The sequence below is a fragment of the Catharus ustulatus genome, chromosome 3, assembly GCF_009819885.2.
Source record: "Catharus ustulatus isolate bCatUst1 chromosome 3, bCatUst1.pri.v2, whole genome shotgun sequence".
NCBI classification, from domain to species: Eukaryota; Metazoa; Chordata; class Aves; order Passeriformes; family Turdidae; genus Catharus; species Catharus ustulatus.
The window spans coordinates 90614104-90636149 of NC_046223.1; the positions used below are offsets into that span (position 1 = coordinate 90614104).

Sequence of the window (22046 nt, forward strand, 5' to 3'; positions counted from 1 at the left end):
CTCAGCTGTTGTCTGCAAATTTGACAGATATAATAAATTAGGACAAATTAATTTTCTCCTTTAAGGTTTAAAGTCACTTAAGTGCCCTAGTGTATTGTAGGTTAATGATCAATATTGTAAAGTTTTAAGATCTATCAATTTAAACAAGGAAGTAAAACATTATCCCCAAATAAGTTCCTCAATCCACTAAGAGGCTATGCTTTTTTTGCTACAAGCTAAATTTCTACATATTTCTTGCAGTTGTTTTCCTAGTGTGAGCGACTTCTTGAATTTCAGTTAGGAATTAACTTTGCATACAAAAAAAATATGTAAGCAGATTATTTTTTTATTAAGCTAAGGATTTTGTTTTCTTCATTTAAACAATTTTCAGAGCTTCATCAGTGCAGAAAAATAAAAATACTATTTACTTTTAATCATTTGGCCAAACAGCATGTCTTGAATTCTTGAAGCCTTTTAGTCATAAACCAATCACTTCAGTTCCTAATGGTAAAAATATCTATAGAAAAATTTTAAAGTATAAACACTTTTAAGGATGTACACATAACTCAGATAGTATTTGTGGAATGGAGGGCAGCAGGGATGGGTGGGCAAAGAAAAAACCTGAGCATAGGAATAAACAATATGACAAAATAATGTAAGATAAATCAAAAATTGAAAGCATTCATACCCGGTTTAATGCCTAAATTTTGGGTTGAGTTGGAATTTTCTGAATGTACTTTAAAAGGGGCAAAGTAGTCTAACACATGAACATCTTCATTTTGCAAGCCATCTTACCAGGCAATTGAAAACTCTGAAGGAAAAAAGAAAGGTTATTGTGCCAGTATGCCATGGAGATGATTACAATTAAGCTGAAAAAAATTGCTTAATGTTTGTGGAAAGTGCTGTCTTAAGCATCCCTAAGACTTGTCCTTCAATTATCCTCGAAACGATTCAGGCATAGTCTGGAAATAGTGATTCAGTTCCTGAATGCTGTCTTGCCAACAATACATTTCACCCCAGGTGCAGAGAAGTCACTTTGCTAGAGGAAAGTAAATGTCCTTTTCACAGCTACAATCACAATTCCATCTCTGAGAACATATTTTTTTAAGTTAACGTGTATCCACTAGATATAGGGGTAGGTTTCAGTGAACTTATTTGAAGTTCTTCCTTGCAGAATGGATTTAAGACATGTAAAGAAAGAAAATACTGGCTAAACAGTTTTTATCAATAAATAGTAATGTTTAGTGACTGGGTAGATAAAAGGTTGAGCCTAGTGAAGGAGAATTTCCAGGTGTGTCCTCATGAAAAATACTCATAAAGGAGAAACTATCTTATAAATCCATTTGTATAGGTACAGTGGCAGAAAAAATGAGACCAAGGAAAATGTATGCTCACTGCTGAATGATGTGAATGGCATTCAGTGTCTTTGCTCTGGTTTTTACTTACAATATGTGCTCTCAAATTTCCCAAGTCCTGTGCCAGGTGGCAAAATTTAGAGGAATGAAATACCATCAGTCAAAGAGAAATACCAAAACAAGACCATAGGCAATGAGGGTATTTATAAATATCCAATGGGCTTGACAGGATACATCTATGGAAGATGAGGGAGTGGGCCAATGTAATCAAGTCATGATAAAGGGTAGGTAGCTTCATCTAATACTGGCTTGCATTAGTAAAAGCATGGAGAGAAGGTCAAGTTAAGTCATCAGTTGGTTCTGCTCAGTATTTGATAAGCTACCTGTGAAATACTCTGTGAAGTGTAGAACTTTAATGTATGAAAAACATCAGAGAACCATCAACACTGAAAACTTTGCATCATATGAGGAAAGGCTGAAGGATTTGCCTTTGTGAAGCCTTGAAAACAGAGCACTGAATGGGGACATCATTCTTTTCTTCAGCTCCTCATTGGGTGATCATAAAGAAGATGGACCCAATTTTTTCTCAGAAGTGCACGGCACTAGAGTGAAAGGCAACTGGTAGATGTTGCAACAAACGAAATTATGGCTAGGTATTAAGAACAAATTGTTCATAATGTAGTGTGAGTGTACCAAAGTGCTGCAACAAGTTGCCCTGAAAGGCTGTGGAATTGTCATCTTTGGAGATATTTAGACCACAAGTAAACAAGATCCTGAGCAACCAGCTTGCTCCTCTGAGCAAGGAGAAGGACTCTATGACCTTTAAAGGTCTCTCTCAACCTAAATAATTCTGTAATCCTATGAATGTAAATACATTGACATACAGGATAAATCATGATTCTATAGGTTTGTCTGGGATAAGCTCTGTGAACAGACAACAGATACAGACAAACCCATAGATACAGGTACCTAAAACATACCATCTTGTTATCTCTTATTACCTTTCACTTAGTACTGTCATATTTAATCAAACATAACATCAAGGACAAGGAGAGTACATAGCAGTGAAAGATGTTTCTGGAGATCAAGGGGAAGGAAGTCAGGAAATGTCAGGGGTGTGTATGGGTATTGGCACAAGAGTGATGCAGGAATAAAAATGCAGAAAATACAAAGGAGAATACAGTTGTTGGAGAGCAATGTGTTCTTCCAGGTCTTGGAAGGTAAGTCACACTGATTCTGTAGGCTATCATGCTCCTCTTATACCTGGGTCACTTTGGAGATGGCAGTCTACTTTAGTAATCTGCTGTTTCAATCATTGAATGCAGAGATTCACAGTAAGGGATTCACATCAGTGCAGTTCTCTTAAAGCCTTCACTTGACCACCTAAGTACTGTTCATTTTTACAAAATATATATGTCAGATAGGGAATCAGAGATCACTCTAAAGGGAATGCTTAAAAGACTGAGAGGTAGGGCTGGTTTTAAACTTTAAAACAAATGTGAATTAATTAATTCACAAGCAGCATACTTAATGCTAGTAATTTTCAAGATTGTTAGGCATTGTCAGTACACCTACATATCCTTGCTCTGTAACATTTACATTCTAAATTCTCTGTGATCACACAATGCTGTGGAGCTGATGCTGAAGACTTAGTGCTGACAGCAGTGGTCCCTAGTGGTACTTAGCAACAAAGGTCAAGGAAATCTATGTCACGAGCTTTGATGAGAGAAGTCATTACTGAATTGAGCTTGTCTTCTGTCTCAGTCTTGCCTCTACATATTTGATGGTTTGCAATATTTTATCTTCCCCTAAGAACCCCCTGCCCTTCAAAAAATGATGGTCTCCTCCTGGTGCTACTTGCCTTGAGGCTTTTTACAGTAATTGTTTCTGTAGTCAGCAAAATATTCTGCCTAATTTCTGTGCCTTATGATAATATTGTTCTTTGACGACTTTCTTTTTACTTGTATTAGTCACTAAACTCTCTGTCTTTGGTGGTCACAGGTACACATACTAATATAAAATGTTTATATACTGTGAATCCGGTACACCATTCCAGCATTCTAAAATACAGGCATGCTGCTGTTGGATATATTGTTTTATTGCCCTTGTAATGGAACTCAAGGTCAGCTACTATTAATAATATTTGATCAGGGCACTTGTATGAGTTTCACAGGACTCTTTTAAGAAGCTAATATAAGCTTCAAATTTTCCCCTTCCCTCTGAATAAACTATTTTAATTTGTTTTATTAACAGGTAGGGTCTGCATGTATAACAGAAACCCTGCACCCTTATGTTTTCTGATTACCAGTTAGTGACAGTGTTTGTCTTGCAGAACTTGTTATCATCACGACTCAATTTCTCCCCCATTTCTATCCCTTTAAAATCCTTTTTGCACACTCAGTTCTCTGTTCTGTTTCTCCCTTACAGCCAGCAATTATCTTGCCATTTCCACCAAATCATATGTCTTTTGTTCCCCCAATTTTTCAACAGGCATGGTAGATGAGTTTTGCCTCTGTCAACTATTTTATCATCTGCAAATACATGCATGGAGAATAGTCTCAGCTGGGTACAGTATTCTGCATTCTACCACACTTTTACTCAATAGTAAAATACAACACCCAAAGAAAATTCTACAGACTTTCACATTACATTTTCATTTTGGGCTTTCTGTGTTTCTTTGTGTTTCTTGTATCTAGTGCCTCTGTGCACCTGGATGGACAGGAGAATTTTGCCAATTCGTTGAAAATGCATGTTTAATTTACCCAAATAATTGTTCTGATGGAGCAACTTGCATTGATATGAGTCAACTGAGAGAACAACCTTTGTTTCAGTGCTTGTGTCCTCGTGATTTTACAGGTAAGGCATATACAAATCATGTAGAAGCTTTTAGTTTCATTTCCTTTTAAATAGTCAAATATAAGAATACTGGATTAAAAAAAGTAAAAGGGATAAAGAAGTATTTGGAGAGTAATCACACCTCTGTATGTTCTGCCCTCTGCTGTGATGCCTGTAAAGTCTGAATGGAATTTATAGGTTACTTTTGAATCTTCCAATTAAGTTTACAGTAAGAATAATCCTAGAATAAGCTTTAGCTTCAGTTTAAAAGACTAAGTGCATAAAATTTTTGCATGTGAGCTACATGTCTGGCATCTAATTATAGTTCCTGGATATCTAATTAATGAGAGAAACGGAGTTCAGCAAGTTTGTTAGTTTTTATCAGCCTGTATTTACTTAGATAATTTTACTCAGGTATTTACTTAGATAATTTACTCAGCTGAATTCCACCTTTTATTAAAATACCTTAGTGGACCACCAGTGATTTATGAAATTTAATTTGGTGTGGGATTAACTGATTTGTTGTACTTAACCAAAACCTAGTCTTCAAGTGACTCAGTTTTTCAGAGGGGGATTATAACCACTGTGTCAGATACTTTTTAGTCATTGACACAATTTCTTCAGCAGTGTTTCTCTTTTAATTAGATACAAAAGAAGCCTAAAACAGTAGCTTATATTAAACACAATGGTTTTTTAAATGGCAAAGAAAATTATTTCTGATTTTTTCCTCCAGTGTTACCGTTTAATTAGAAGCTCATTGAAGTTAGATTCTAAAATCCTTCAATAATCTTTGTCTAGAGAGGGAACTGAAAGAGAAGATTCATATGTGATTCACTGCAAGTTTAGGTAATATTATGGAAAAACACATTAACCATATGTACATCAGTTTAAAGATAAGTGCCAGAAATACTAAGAGAACTTTAAAAATAACAATTTGAAATACAGGAGCAATGTTTATTGCTCAAAGAATGAAAATTAATTTAATCTAAAGAAGTGATGATAATATTTAGAGAAAAATAACTTTAAATTTACTACCATTGAAAAAGAAATAATAGTTTAATAATAGTTTAATAATAGTTTAATAATCTTTCTTTTCACTTCTCCTTTCTCCCCTTCAGGGTTTATTTTTTTTTCAATCTACCCTTCACTTTTTAAAAATTGATGTGACACCTAAAAATATGGATTTGTTAATAAAAGTAACATTTCACAAGAATACTTTAAGGCTTTTGAGATAATTTCAGGTTTCTAGTGTACAATATGATCATGAAACAAAAATTTAACAGGCCAAAATAAATGGCAATAAATATATGCAATTAATAGAATAGAACCTTACTAAACACTGAGTCATGACTGAAGTCAAGTGGAAACAGCTTTGCTGCTCATGGGCATCTTGCTATGAGGCTGAGGCCAAGATTCATTTTTTTGTAGATTCTCATTGTAATGAGTTCTATAAATTGTAATAGAATTTTTTTTTTTACTTTTTCTGCTTTGAAATAGCCAGTTACTTCTTCAGTCTTGATCCATAAAGAATTTCATTGATATGTTTTACTGTCTCATTTGTCTATTTAAAAAGGAAAGAGGGAAGGGAAAGGTAGTAACAATTTTTTTATATCTACTTTGCTCTGAATTAAATAGTTTCTGCAATGGAAAAGTTTTGTAGCTTCACCTCTATTGGTTCTTAATTGTGTTTCAAAATTATAAACACTATAGCTGCAGCTTTTGCATTAACATTCAGATCATGTTTGGAACAGACATCTTAGGGAACACAAAGTATGACATGATGTAACATTCTCAGATGTGAAAAGCAGAATTTTGATTTAGAAAGTAATAAACCCACATCAATTTGGTTCCATACTCTTTAATAAAACCTTGTGGAAACTTAACATATACACATGAAATTTTAAACTATAGATTTTATTTCTGTTTATATGTAAAATATTTTGGGTCATTTACTCACAAAAATGTCCCAATGTTAAGTTTAAATGCCCACAGAATAAAGGGTTATAAATATATACAGTAATTTCTTGACTATAAGGCCCACCCTTTTGACTAAATTTTTTCCCCGAACCCAGAAGTGCGCCTTATAGTCCGGTGCGCCTTATATGATGGACAAAGTTGCGAAATTTGCCACCCCGGAAGTATGAGTCACAATGTGGGGGTGGTGCCGCGGGAGCGCCGAGTCGCGAGGAGGGGGCGGGAGCGGGTAGCCGCAGCAGGCAGGAGCCACATGGGGAGGGAGGGAGGTGCTGCTGGCCCCGGCCTGGGCGCAGGGGGAACAAGAAGATGGGCGGCGCCACTCCGGGTGCGGGGGCGGGGGGAACAAGAAGTCGGGCAGTGCTGGCCCCGGCCCGGGCACGGGGGGAACGAGAAGTGCGAGCTCACAACAGCTCCGAGCAGAGCCCGCTCAGCGGCGGCATCGGAGCAGCAGCAGCATGGCCCAGGCGGTTGGGGGAAAGTGACAGCGGTTGCCGCCTTGGGAAAGTGGCGAGAAGCGCTGCCACCACCAGCCAGGTGGAAGCTGGGATGCAGCGCAGCCGCACGGTGGGAGGCAGGAGCCGTGCCAGATGGCGCCAGGGGCGGGCAGGAGTGCCAGGGCCTGCTGCATGGGGGGGGCGCCTGGGGCTGCATTTAAAGGCTACACCAATCCTTGAAAGATGCTTGCACATTGAGCACCTGCCAGTAATTTGTTACTTTGTTGCACGCTGCGCCACTCCTCATTGCAAAAAAAGAAGTGTGTCTTATAGTCCGGTGCGCCTTATATGATCTACAAAATTGCGAAATTTGCCGACTCCTGGGGGGTGTGCCTTATAGTCCGGTGCACCTTATGGTCGCGAAATTACTGTAGTTATTTTTGTTGAATAGTTGCCATTAATTTCATGCTTTCAATTTCCTTCTATAGTTAGTTTACTCTCATATTAATTTCTCTCTTCTCTGAAAGTGGATAAAAACCTTTGAATCTATGACAGTGCTTGTAAGTAATACATCATATGACATTGAAACGATCCATGTCAGCAATTTCTCAGGTCTGCACAGTAGACCAATTGTCCTTGAATAAGTTTCCTCTAATTTATTGCTATCTTTCCTTGTGTGTAGAGAAATCATATTGGCAGGAATTGATTTAGCATGTTAGACACTTCATTCTCACTTCAGAGAAAAATTCTTTAATTAAAATAATCTTACTACTGTTAAATTGAACTGAATCCCAAGAAAACTCACTAACAAGAGTTTAAAGTACTATTTTAATTGCATACTTTTTACTTATCTTAAAACTTTTTATAACACTTATTAAGATTGTTCATAGATTCATTCACAATTTATTTTTTCTCTTTACTGTTTTATTGACACAGATCTTCTAATTTCTACAGGTATATGTGAAATGTATATAAACATACTTGGATTGAGATTACCCTATTGAACCATGTAAGATACTTGAAACAGTATTCTGTAGAAGATATCTCTGGTGCCAGAATAGCTAATGTCCCAGAGAATGAAATGTGGGCTATAAAAGTTCATTTATCTGCTACAATCTAGTTAAGGCAACATTTATATTAGTGAAAAAAGAAATTATATGGCCTAATTTTAGTCCTCCTCTCTGGTCAAATTCACATTTTTAATTTTTTTTTTTTTCTCAAGGGTACAGTGGTGACATATTTTAGCCCTGGTGGGCAGCTAAGTACCAAACATCTGATTGTTCACTCTTCCCCAGTGAGGTGCTGGAAAGAATCGGAAGCACAAAAGTAAGAAAATTTGAGATAAAGATAAATCATTAGGTCAAGCAGAAGTTGTTCACATAGGTGAAGCAAAATAAGGAATTTGTTCAGTACTTGCTGCTAGCAGGCAAGAGTTCAGCCACTGCTAGAATATTTGGGATACATTTCTGTTTCATGTCAATTTCACAAATCTCAAAACTCAAATAGATAAAAAGAGTAGGTTTTTTGTTGTTGTGTGGCTTCTTTTGTGGTTTTTTTTCTTTGTTTGTTTGTTTTGGTTTTTTTCCCACAGCTCTAATTCCTATAGCAAAGGTGTGCAACTAAAGGAACTTTTGAAGCATCATGGGAGGTCCTTATGTCACATGAATGTACTGGAATTACACAATAGTATCTGTCTCAGCAACAGATGCTGCTGTTTTAAGCTTTATTCATTTCACTTTATATGTTATTGCTATTGTCATCTCTGAAAGAGAAATGGTTAGGCCTCATAGATTCCAAACATCAATGACCTTGTGGTGAAATAATGGAACAAAAGAAGTCACTTGTTAAGTGGCGCTACAGGATTTCACTCAGAATACTTACAATCATAGATGAATAAAAAGGGAACAGCTTGTTGCTTTCCAGAAGACTCGATTTTTTTATTAAAGAAGAACTTTTAGGGATAACTAACAGAAAGCAATAATAACTGAAGTATTGAAGTCCTCTTCAGCTGATGTTCAGAAAACTTACCTACTTTTAAAATGCCTTTTAGGAGGTGTGTCCATATAGCATTAGTTAGGGTGAAAGGAAAATTGTTTTAGCTAGTCCATTCCTTTAACTTTGCTCCCAATGCAAGTGTCTCCCAATGCCAGTAAAGTCCAAGAAACACGTGAGTTACACTGAGTCTATAAATCAGAATGATAGCATGTACTGAATTGGAAAGGACTCACAAAGATCAGCATGCCCAAGTCTTGGCTCTGTACAGGACCATACCAAAAATCACACCACATGCCTGAGAACATTTTAGAAACATTTCTTGAGTGCTGTCAGGCTTGGTGCTGTGACCACTTTCCTGGGGAGCCTGTTCTTGTGCCCAGTCACCCTTTGGAAGTAGAACTTTCTCATGATATTCAACCTAAACCTTCCTCAAATCAGCTTCATGTCATTCGCTTGAGTCCTGTCACTGTCACCACAGAGAAGAGATTGGTACCCGCCTCTTCTCTTCCCCTTGTGAGGATGCTGAAAATCACAGTGAGGTCTCCCGTGAGCCTCTTCTGAACAGACCTCAGTGATCTCAGCTGCTCTTCATACGGTTTCCTTTCTAGGTCCTTTCACCTCTTTATGGCCCTTCTTTGGATGGTCGCCAATAGCTTTATATCCATCTCATATTGTGGTGCCCAAAACTGCACCTAGCACTCAAGGTGATGCCTCAGCAGAAGGTGTGTTGTAAGGACACCGATCCTTGCTAAGACCTCACACCTAAGATGATAGCAAGATGAATTACATGAAAACACAACAGTTTCAGTCCATCTAGGGCATTCAACTGTACCAATTGTAATGAAAGATAGAGAAGTAAGTAATGGAAAAATAAAAAGGATACATTATCCATACTGGCATAATATTTAATTTGAGCGGTTAAACTCCTGTACAGTAAGTGGGGGCTAGCTAGAACTGATCTTTGATGTAGTATGCTAGTAGTTACTCCCAATAGACTGTGTTCAAGTAGATCAATTTTTTCTCAGGTCTTGATTTCCACAAAAAATATTAAGTCTATTGAAATTTTAGTGCTGGAAATAATTCAATTATTTTGGCATGCAGTATCTTTATGAAAAGCCAAAAGAATATCAAAATATTCTACATGAAAATTCAGGGAGAAATGCAATATCAGTATTTAAATTCTGCCTGCAGTTAAAATGGAACAAAATGCTCCCAGTGCAGGGGGATATTTAGATATTTAACAGTTCAGATTCTGGTTTAATTTGCTGCGCACAATATATTTTGCTCATTTGAATCAGTAGGAATTTTGATGGAGTTTTTTTTTAATGAAGAATAGTTATGGTTAACTTAAAGATGCTGTTGTTTTTTAAGGACCACAAATGTGTCAAGGTCTGGATTTCCAAACATATAATTAGTAAAGTTCCAGTAAACTGGAAGACATACTTTAAAATACACCCTTAAACTTGGCATATGGAATCCTCCTGAGAGCTAAATCTGCTCATGAACTCCAAAAATTACTTTCACCCACCTCTACCAACCTTGTATTTTTTAAGAGAAGTACAAACTACTTGACTGTCTGGGACTATTAGCCCAGAACTCAAACTAAAGAGGCATTTTACATCGTTAACGGAATATTTTAAAAATAGCAAAGTTTCAGGGACAGAGCAGGAGTGTTTCCTATTCACAATGTGTTCCTGTGAAAGTCTGACCTCAAGTTCAGCCTGCCATTTTATTCTCCTGCTTCTCACTTCAGCATACCTCATTTTATTAAGGCAACGACTCAAAGATTTACTTGTCAAGGAGTTAGAACTGTGCTGATTTGCTTTAGTTTGTCTGACTCTTCTAGGTTTGCAGCTATTGATGTGTATCCTTTCCTTTTTTATTCATTCAGATTAAAACTTAAAAGGTTGCTTTGGTTTTTTTTCTGTGGATATTTTATATGTCTCTTATTGAGAACACCGCTGCATTATTCATTTTCATTTCCAAATATATAAATCTGCTGTTAGTGACAAGGGAAATTGTAGCTTTCTCTAAGCATTGAGAGGTAGTTGGATAGATAATGAACATTCAAATAGCTGTATATTACCCCCCAAAAAAATCACATCATCAGTAGGAAACATGAGGGATGAAGACCTTTTATGCAAAATCAGTCCAAAGTCTTCTGAACAAGCTGAAGTGCTTAAAAAAATTTAATTATCTGTAATAGCCATAGAGACATTATTTTCTGCTTCTCAGCTGAACATGTGTTTACTGACCCAAGTACACAATTTCAGATCTTACCAAAGTACAAAAATTTTCAACAGTGTTGCAAATCACCTATCATGCTAATGGGTTTAAACCATGATAAGGTGTGCAGTGTAGATATAATTATAGCATGTTTAAAAACACAAAATGCATTAGAAAGATGAATAACACTACAGTGTAGATCTAGTGACTGTTTTCATTACAAAACTGATCTCTGTAGCTCAGTTTTAGTTCTTTAAAAGACCTCAGACTTACATCTTATAGTTTTGAATATCAAATTTCCTCTTTAAAATATGCATAATCAGGTTAGCTGCATACTGCTTACTTTTTCTCAGGCACAACGTACAACACCATTAGCTGGCATAGCCTACTGTATCTCCACTTAAGCTGGAATAATGATAATATATGAAATTAATATTCTAGGCTTTCTTATGATATATTTCAACCTTTGTGCTCAGTAGTTTTCCTTCCATTAAAAAACAAAATCAAAAACAAAAAAAAAATCAAAAACCAAATGTGTTTTGTTGAAAAATATTGTTGACATACAACACCACTTTGTGACACACTTAAACTTTGGCTTTATCAATGTTAATGATGTCTTATTGATGTACACTTTTCTTGTCACATAAGCAGACTTGTTAAGCTCTTTGATACCAATCTGTTTTGCTTTGTTTTGTTTTGTTTTGTTTTGTTTATTTGAGTTTTTTTAACCTGAATCAGATCAGAAACTTACATTCAGTAGCAACTTCTATACTTTGGTCGTCACTCTGGGACTCTGAATAATTCAGGTTTACATTTTTTGCAATATACTTGCCTACATTTATATTTACTGAGATATATCTCACTTTAAACACATTTTCCTTCAAAATATTTTTTTTTTATTTTTATTATATCTTTCTCAGAATTTCACACCAATTTAGTATAAACTCTGTATAGAAGGTTTAATTTACATTTCAGATCAGAACACTAAATAATATTGAATTTACATCAGAGTACAGCATCTGCTCTCATAGCCCTCAGTAGAGGAAAGACAAGGAGCCAGTAGAGAGGACTGGAACAGTTCTCCTGTGAGGAAAGGCTAAGGGAGTTGGAATTGTTCAGCTTCGAGATGAGAGGTTTCTTTAATTACTCTGGATTATTTCAATAAACCAGTTTACAAAAAAAACTGAAGAGGAACTTTTTACAAGGGTCTGTACCAATGAGAAGGGGTACTGGCTTTAAACTGAAAGACAGTAAATTTACATTACATATGATGAAGAGATTTTTCAGAAAAAGTGTTGTGAAACACTGGGCCAGGTTGCCCAGGGATGTGATGTCTCTTCTCTGGAGCATTCAAGGACAAATTGGACTGGGCTGAGCAACCTGAGTTAATGATGTCCCTGTTCATTGCTCATTTCATATTTTACTTATGATGAGTGGAAAAGCATCAAGCTAGATAAAATTTCTGTGTTCCAGGCATGAGAATTACTTTGCATACTCTCCTAGTATCCTGTTGCAGTTTTTATATGAACTAGATTTTTTGATGAGACATATAAAGGGCACTTTGACCAACAACAAAACAAAGAAACAAACAGCACCTTCACAAGAGGATAAAAGACTCTGTGAAGGAGAGGTCTGCAAAAGACTTTGACAAGAGATGAATCTTTATGAACAGTTTCCCAGCTAAATCCTGAATGCAGCTAAGAGAAAGGACAGATAATCTATTAAATGGTCAAAAGTCTAATTGTGTGTTCCAGAATAATGAGTTCATTTAAGAGCCAAGGTTATTAAAATACATCTCAAACATATTTAAAGACAGTCTGTAAAAAGTTACTCAGCTAAAGACTGTGCTCAAACAGCAGCTGCAGAGGAACTTTCAGAAAGGACTATTCTTATGTACCCTTAAATGATTACCCGCATTCTAAAACAGGAGAAGCTAAAATTTTAACTGCATATTTAACATTTGAGAATATCTGATTGTGTATAGTTCATGCAGTAATAGACAACTGCACTAAGTCATAAACGGTCTGTAGTCAGTGGAAGTCTTTTTGATCTTTTCAAAAAGCTTTAAATTCAGCTTCGTGTAAATAAATTATGATAGCTGGTGAATTTTGAGAATAAGCATAATAATGCTCACTTGAACTGGAAAATGTTCCTATTATAGTTTGTATCCTCTTGGTCTATGAAACAGGGACAGTACTCAATGAACTGAGGTGTTTTACTTTGGCTGCTTTACTTATTTGGACATGTGTGTCTTTGTGTTGAAAAGATTCTGTTGCTTTCCCAAAAAAGGAAATAATTGGCCCATGATACGGTGTAAATCTGGCTAATCACTTACATCTAATCAAAATCTAGTCAGATTTACTGCATGATGAGTTCCAGTTGTGAAATGGTTATCTCCAAACCCAGTAAATTATTGTTTTTCATGAGATAATGGAAAATATGCCCTTTATATGTCAATTAGAAAAGCTGTGTCATTACAAAATTTATTATCTCATTGTTCTTCAGTTTACCTTCTTTAATTTCTTTCTCTCAGAAGAATGAATCTTCTTCACAGGGATTTGAGAACAACCATCCTAAAATGGAGATACAAAGGAATTTTGGAAGTAAAATAAGTGAAAAGCACAATTAAACCTGCAAATTCCAACAAAAGAAATATTTTTAGATTATTTTTCAAATACCACTGTAGATAAATATGTTCATGCTGATGCCATTTCACATGGCTGTATAATTTTTTTTTTTTTTTTCATTAAATACAGGGATGTGGTAGTGACAATCGATGAATGAGCTATTTCAGTATGATGTACTTTAGAAATCTAAAATTCAATAATTTAGTCTAAACAAATTGTCTAGATTTCATCTATAGTTGGTGAAGATTTTCTAGTTTCAAGTTTCCTCAACCCACCTACAGCAAAAATGCTTCCACCAATAAGAATAACATGAATGTTTGTTTAATGTTTAGCTGTAGATAAAATATTTTTTATCAATATGCAATTATATTCTGTTCTAAGTAAACCTAAAAAACTATATATATTAATCTTAAATAAATCATCATTCGAATATTTATGCTAACTAGTTTATAAAAGAGATTTTTCTAAGGTCAAAACCAAGTCATTTGAGCTTGATTACTCAACTGCCAGGCAGAATTTTGAGCACTGACGTGTAAATGTCAGATTTGTTCTTTATTTCTGGTATTTTTAAATTCTTTTCTCATTCACTGAAATTATTTTACTTAGAAAACCACAATGATTTATCACTATACCTATATTTATTTAGGTACACATTTACTGCACAGTTCTACACAACTCCAAGGGAAAATAAGGAAATATTCAGAATCCATGGAAACCTATCTTGGAAAACTAACTTCTAGTGGTTCCAATAAATATTACTGTAAGTGGAGTTAGTGTATTTGAAAATAAATAAATAAATCAATGTAAAGTTCCAGGAATAAAATGCGTAGTTTTCAAGTGCTTACAATGTCTCTACCAGGCTTGTCCCTCTGTGATCTCTTTAGGATACATGGAAAGAACTGAGAATTTTAGAGATCTCCACTCATATGACCTTTTTTGCACTGAGTTCAGGATGAGATAGATCATACAACAAAGGTGGAATTTTTCATGACCTAAAATGCAATAGCATTGATGTAAAAGTTAACATTTCAGATAGTGAACCTTAACTGCCCATGCTCTGACAAAGAGCATATTTTTTAAGGCTTCTACTAACTTCTCGGTTTGAGTGATTGAAAAGTAATGGTTCTGTGATTATTTCAGCATGTGCACATATGTGTACATATGCAATAAATCTAATTGGGTGTTACAACTGCTTTCAAAGTCAGGGAACAAAAAGAACATACAAAGTCTTGAGTTGTAGCTTCATAAAATTACTTTGGAGAAAAAACATTTAAAAAATAAATATTATGTAATCCAGTACTTGTGTACTGAAGAGAAGTGTTAGGTCATGTATTCTTTTTGTTTGATAAACTTGTTACCACATGAAATAGCAAGTTAAAAATATGTACTGTGGATCATTTTTATACACCCTTTATTAGCACTCTTTATTAGGTTGTTCCACAGTTTCTGGAAAAAAAAATATTAGATTGAATGTAGAAGTACAAAAATAGACTAGAGCAGAATGCAAAAATAGACTAAGCAGATCACATAAAACTAAAAATATCTCCAGCAACTCTAAGTGCAGCCAAAGTCCGAAGGAATGCAAATTCTATTTTATAGGTTAAAATGCTTGAGTCATTTAAAAATGAAACACACTAGAATTTCTGGCTTTACTACACTGTGTTGTATAGATTGCAACTGTGAGTTATATTCTTTTGAAGAACCCTCAGGAAGTTATTTGATAAAGCCAAACTTAATGGCACGTAAGCCTCCAGATGATTCTGTTATGTTGAAAATTTTTGTTATGTGCAGGGTAGAAGCACACCGTATATGCACGCAAAGCCAAAAATGTATTGATAATGTAACTGAAATAATAAAACTAAAATAATTATCAAGGAAAACATAATAGCTGCAGAAATGAGTGAAAATGCAGTTTTAACACAATCTTTAGTTTTTGTCGCTTTTTACCACGCTTTTCCCTCCTCCTGTACTTCTTAAGGTTAATGGTTTCACAATTCTTTTTTTGGGAGCAGTGTTGCAGAATCTCTAGTCCTTCCCTAAAATGAATGTGACATTCATACTGGTGGTTTCTTTATGTCCAGGATCCACTTGGGGTCATTTCCATTTGTCCACTTACACATTTTTTTCATTGGGCTGCAGCTCTATTTTGGATATTAATTTACATTTCATGGGGAGTCTAAAGTATATTAAATAAAATTTCTTTGTGTTTTTTGTTATCCTTAAGACCAGTTTTGTCGAGCTACAGGTCTTCATTCTTTAACTGGGCACTGGTGAGTTGTCTATTGTTATGGGGCATCCCATCTCTGATCACCTCAGTGTTCCTCACATCACATTCTATGTCTTTACCTCTCTTATCTCTTGCTATGGTACCAGTCCTGTATTTGTAAACACCACTGCATTGATACAGTAGATACAATTGTACTTATAATGTCTGCTTGTTCCTATTTATTTAAACCTATGGTTATTCCATGTAAAGATAAACAAAAGCAAAGCAAATCAGAAGGAAAAAAAAAAAAAAAACTATTGTCACAATCAGGCCAAGTAAAACATCACTACAGGTAAGTTTGATGACCCTCAGTTCTTGCAAATTCAGTGCAGAGTTTATGATCTCTTGCTAGAAAAAGCGGTGTTGTTCTGTAGGGCTGTGGGGGAAAAAAACCCCTCAGTTTACTTTTAGAATTTCCACTGTATTTGCCAACTTTTCTTCTTCTGGTCTCAAAGTCCATTTAAAAGCTTACTCACTCTACTGATGTTGTTTCAGCAATGTCACATTTTAGTCTCTTTAGAATTCTCAGGTGTGCTTTACCTGGATTGGGTTATTTGTTGTTATTTATTTAAATAAACTAGTAAGTTTATTATCAGATATTGACATAATTACATTAATTTATCTGTTTCTTAGCTGGCTGTTACCAACCCCAGAGCTATGTAGTTGTTTTAGGTCATCATGGATGCTAAGCTAACAAACACAGATGAAAAGCAAGGGATATTCTTTCAGGTTTAGTGTGTTAATGCAATCAAATGTTTCATCCCACAATGCACAGAAAGTGGAGGTTGGAAGCTGCATAAAAGAAATTACTTTTGTGTCATGGATGGGGTAAAAAAAGCTAAAGCTAAGCTGGAAATTAAAAGAGCAAGAATCAGGGAGGACACAAAGGCTTCCTCTAAATATATTGGTGGTAAAAGAAAATTAAGGAAAATAATTAAACAGTTTTTAAGAATATATCCTCAGATAAAAAATGTATAAGGTCATTTACAAAAATAAACAGTACAACAATAGTCTTTAATCAATATTTTTCCCTTCCTCCTCATGTTGTAAAATTTCTTTATTTTTCCCTTTGTTCCTTGAACCCGCTGAACTTATTTCTGATAGAAGAATAACATGCTTAATTGTGCACAAAAAAAACTTGGTTGAGTTCTCTAAGTACTGCATTTCTCAATTACTCAGCTCTTACTCACTATGAAGTGATAATTAGGCATTAAAAGCTAAGTGGATTACTGTGGAGATCTCTCCTGATATCCATTTATCATTTAATCAGACTTTAATACCATAAATTATGCATTTCTCAGCAGTATTCAGATACCAATAAATTTTATAACAGTTTGGAGTTACTAGGTTTTGTTGACGTCATTGTGGCAGGGAAAAGTCATAAAGTTTGCTAAAGGATACAGCCACTGTAAGAATTTCAGATTTATAGCAAAGTAGTTCTTAAAGCCTGTTGGGTTGTACTAATATTTATTCATAAGGGTTTCCTGGACAAGACAATTCCATCCTCATGAATAAACATGAAAAAAAAATTGATCCAAAATATATATTGAATTGAAAGGGGTTTTTTTCCCTGCTTTTTTTTGCTAATGATTTTGCCTTCCAAACCTCATTAGGAAAAGCAAAACAAACCAAACTTCCCAATTCCTAGGAGATTGCAAATTCCTCAGCACATCCAGTTGCTTTTGGAATTAAAATATCTATTTATGTGTTAGCATGCCTTTTTGCTGGCTACTATTACAGGAAAATAGGCTTTCTAAAAGTATTAATCATGATGAAATCTCCCCAGAAATGCAGATAATTTGGGTCACCATTAGAGTCAATATGAACGGAGCAAATGAGTCTTGCAAATGTAAGATCAGGTTGCTCATAGTTTCCCATGTAATATTACATATTATAATAACAATAATAGATACCAAGAAGTATCTAATTTCTCATTTCCTTGTGTTCTCTGTTATTACATATAATTTTAAAGCATTTTAAACTCAGTAATCTTTATAATACAGACTAAAAAAAAAAAACTTTGCTGTTAAAAATTTCATGGATGTTATCAGTGTGGGATTTTTAACTGAGAACTGAAAGGCTAGAATATGTATTAAAAATCCTTAAAAGCATGCTGGTCAACCTCTCTGAAAAACATCAGATTGCACTTGTGGTTTAACACCTGTTGGCCCAAAATAGAGATTTTTGACCTCCAAATCACAGCATATTCCTGTTTGCATTTACAGAAGTCCATAAGAAGCAATCTTTAGGTCTTAATTTGGCACTCCATTCTAGCATACTAAAAGTGAATTAAATTGGAAGAAAATACCAAAGGAGAGACACAGTCATATTCTTTCCAAATTTTAGCCTATTAATTTGCATTTTCCTGATGTCTATAGATTTAGATTAAAGGGACGTATGATTAAAAATTTGAAAATAATTTTGTTATTTACAGTAAATGCATTTCCTTTTTGTTTTACATTTGAAGAATTTCACATAAAATACTTACTTCTGACTCAAAATTTTACATATTGAAAGCAAAGAAATTATCCATATTTCTTGTGTATTCCTCCCAAACATTTTTGTCCTGTACAGCTCTTTAATGCTTTCTGCTTAAGCCATAAAGTACCACTGATAACAAAGAGGTTGGTGGTAAAAACATTAGTAATTTACACTTATTGTATTTTCTGAAGTGTTCCTTTTCAATAAATCTCAAATCCTGCCCCTTCTTCTAATTTTCTCAGCAGTAAAGATTTTTTCTCTATTCGTTATCCTTTCTAAATTTGGAAACTTGTTTTCCAAGACTAATAGTAAACCTGATGATCTTCCTTATTGATCCATATCACATTGCCAGAGATATATTTCTCTTCAGTCCTTTTTTTTAGACCTGTCCAGTTATAAGTTTAATTATTTCTTCCTGCTGGACTAAAACCAGTTTTCAGTTAAATGAAAAAGTTGTTCAGTGAATCACACTAAACATTACCTCAAATAAATGTGGAACAGCCAAAACAGAACTCAGAAAATATATAATGAAACATGTATATATATAATAGATTCAAAAGTCTTGAGTAGATATCAGGGTTGACTGATGAAACAGGAAGAAGAAAATACAAAGGCATTACCTCTGTTTCAGTTAATTATTTCCAGGGAAATTCCACCCTCTTCACCTCTGTATATCCTTCTGGATGCATCCTAAATTGTTTCAAACGCTGAAAAAGTACTTTTTTGTTTGACCTTTTTTAAAAAAACACTGAGATCTACTATTTATATGCATAAGCAAAGTGAAGAAGAGTCTGAAAACATACGCAAGATCTTTAACTGATCTTCCAGAGATCTTATTTAAAGAAAGTTATTCTATCAATATGACTAATATGACTTAAGATATTTCCTTAAGAATGTGATATTAATTCCTAATCTTTTTATGACTTTTTTTCCCTACCTCAGGAGAATTCTGTGAAGTGCAAATCAACAACTGTGGTTCCAATTCATGTGAAAATGGAGGAACATGTATTGGTCATGAAGATCATTTTGAGTGCATTTGCCCTATAGGTGAGCCATTGGTATTTTATTCTCTTTTCTAACATAACAAATAAAATGTCATCCAAATATTTATGTTAAGAAATAGTGACATATAAATAGCAATGATTCTCAATAAATTCAGTGAACATTTTTATGAAGAAAAGCACTTTTTCTCTTTGTTCAGGAAATAAAACTGCCAAATAACTCTAGTAGAGTGGTGTTAACTGCTAACACCCTGAACAGACATAATGTCAATATTCTGAATGAACTGTGATTAAACATTCTCTTTGTGGTGCAGGTTTTGAAGGTGAAAGATGTGAACTCGATATTGATGCCTGCTTATTCAACAATATAAGCTGTGCCCCAGGAGCACTGTGTATGGATAAATCTCATGGATTTAATTACACATGTTTATCACCATGTATTGGAAACACAGAGGTAAGATAAAGCAATATATTCCCCCCAGCATTTTTTGGGAAATCAAACAACTTATTCTAATAGCAGTGAGCTGATGAAACCTCATTTAACACGGGTTTCCTAAACATAGGACTCATACCTGATTTATTCTCATGTTCCTTTTTCCTGTGTAACATATCCATGTAAAAGTATGTGATCTGACTAGTTTGGTCGCTGTCCAACAAACCATGTAATGTCTGAGCTCTGCCTTTCTTTTTCATTATAGGTTTAGTCACTGATGTCTCCTTCTGTCCCCTACTTGCTGCTGCTATATTATGAAACTTGAAAAACTGTAGGCAAAATCTCTTTGCAATCTTTGATATGTTTAAAAGTTACCAGATAGAATGCTGATGGTACAGCAATGTACAGAAATGACAAAAGTCTCTTTTCCATTACAAACAATAATAAAAAGTATGTTCAACAACTAAAAGGCAAGACTAATTACACTTCAATGAGAAATGAAAAAATGCAGTTATAAAAAAGACCTAAATTCTCCTTGCAAGCTGCTCTTCAACGCTTATAGCATATGGAAATGAATACTGTTTTAGTACTTTCTAAGTTTTCTAGAAGAAATGCATTTGTTGTATCCTTCTCACAATCTTTTATGAATTTTTAAAATAAATTTGGGCAGGATTAATTCATTTCAGGTTGGACTATGAGATTTTGGTATGGGTTAAACTAAAATACTGTTGCACTTTTCTATTATGATAGTTCATTTAAAAGGTCTGTACATAATGCTGTATAGCCTTTCAAACAACTACACAAACATGATAATGAGTGTTTTACAGGTTTTATCAATTCTTTTATTGAAATATATGCACTGTAAAAATTTACTATGCATAGTAGGCAATATATTTACAAAGAACAATCAATATTTATGTCACTTTGAAGTCCATGAGTAGACACTTAACAGTGAATATGAAATATAGCACAAAAAAACTCACTGGCTCAAAGGTTTATACTTAAATTGTTCAGCATCTGGTAAATTTTAACATTTTTATGATTTAAAGTGTCATACTGAGTGCAAGTATATTGTACATGATCTAGCATTATAATGGTGCAATCATCATTATGGATAGTTAGTATGGGAAGTGATGGTGTGCCAAGGATGCTGATGGGAGCTAGTAAAACATTTTCCTATAATAGTCACTTAAATACCCTCAGACATACTTAATTTATTAATACAAACATTTTGTAGACTATCATAAATGTCTCATGGGAAAAAGAAAATATAAAATATATGTATGTATGAATATACACTCACGATATGAGATGCTTAATTTGGGCATAATGTGAATAATTAGTAGACTTTCTAATGGCAAAGAGAATAGAAAATAAAATTATGCGTTTGTATACTTGAGTTTTACAGATCATTAAAACGATATCATTTCGTTATTGGAAAAAACAAAGGCTGTATTCAAACAAATAATTTAGTACATTTCTGAAATAGCGTAAGCAATCATTTGAAATTAAATATCAGTATTACTCAATAAATTGTATTATTGAGCATTTAATTCTTAATTTATCTGCTATGGAAAGAAAATAAGAATATATTTTTTCATCCTTTTAATTCTATTACATTTCCAATGGTACCTCAGTTATGCTGAACTGCTCAACCTCTGCGTATTCAGCAAAATAGATAGAAGACAGTGCTACTATTTGCAACAGTTTCTCAATGAACAAAAAATAAATGCAATTAATTGAGGCTCTTTTCTCTCTGTATAAATATATAATGATATTAATGCATTAGGGTTTGGTTTTTACTTTCCCAGCCCAACAATTATTCCACTGCAGTTGTTTTCAATTTCCCTTTTTTTCCAAACAAATATTAAAAAAAATTGAGGTGAACAAATTAGGACAGGGGTTATATCTTCCTTTAAGCTTCAAAATCTAATCTTAACTTTGTAATTAGGATAGTGCCTGCTTGCTCTGGGCCAAGAATTATGAAAGAAGTCTGAATAAACCAAAATTTTGTCATCTTTAAATTAGTGACTTCCAACAGGACCAAATTTAGCTACTTTGTGTTATAATACTTTTTCTTTTGTAATGTACTCAAGTAGACATGAAAAGGAATAAAGAAAATATCTCTTTTTTCCATTTGAATGCTCAATGTATGCTACAAATTTTAATATTTTTATTAACAGGAGCTCATAGAGAATTGATAAGATAACTCATAATAAAAAAATACTTGTAGTGCAACATGATAGGCCGAGATAATAGAATCACAGAACCATAAAACAGCCCAAGTTGGAAGGGACCTCATAAAACCTTCTAGTCCAACCTTTCATGGAAAAGAAACCCTTGGTTAGATTATAAATCACATTTTGAAAACCTCCAGTGATGGATGTAGTGCAACCCTGAATAGTTTACATACCTTGAAAGTCCACCTGTGACCCAA

General features: G+C 34.4%; 1 protein-coding gene across 1 annotated transcript in view; it reads left to right on the plus strand.

Annotated features, from left to right (window-relative positions):
* EYS (eyes shut homolog) overlaps positions 1 to 22046 on the plus strand; it is an 811979-nt gene that overhangs the window by 152465 nt on the left and 637468 nt on the right. The window contains 3 exon segments of the mRNA XM_033053725.1: positions 4031 to 4190; positions 19118 to 19222; positions 19491 to 19630. Of these exon segments, the coding sequence (XP_032909616.1) occupies positions 4031 to 4190; positions 19118 to 19222; positions 19491 to 19630 (405 nt within the window).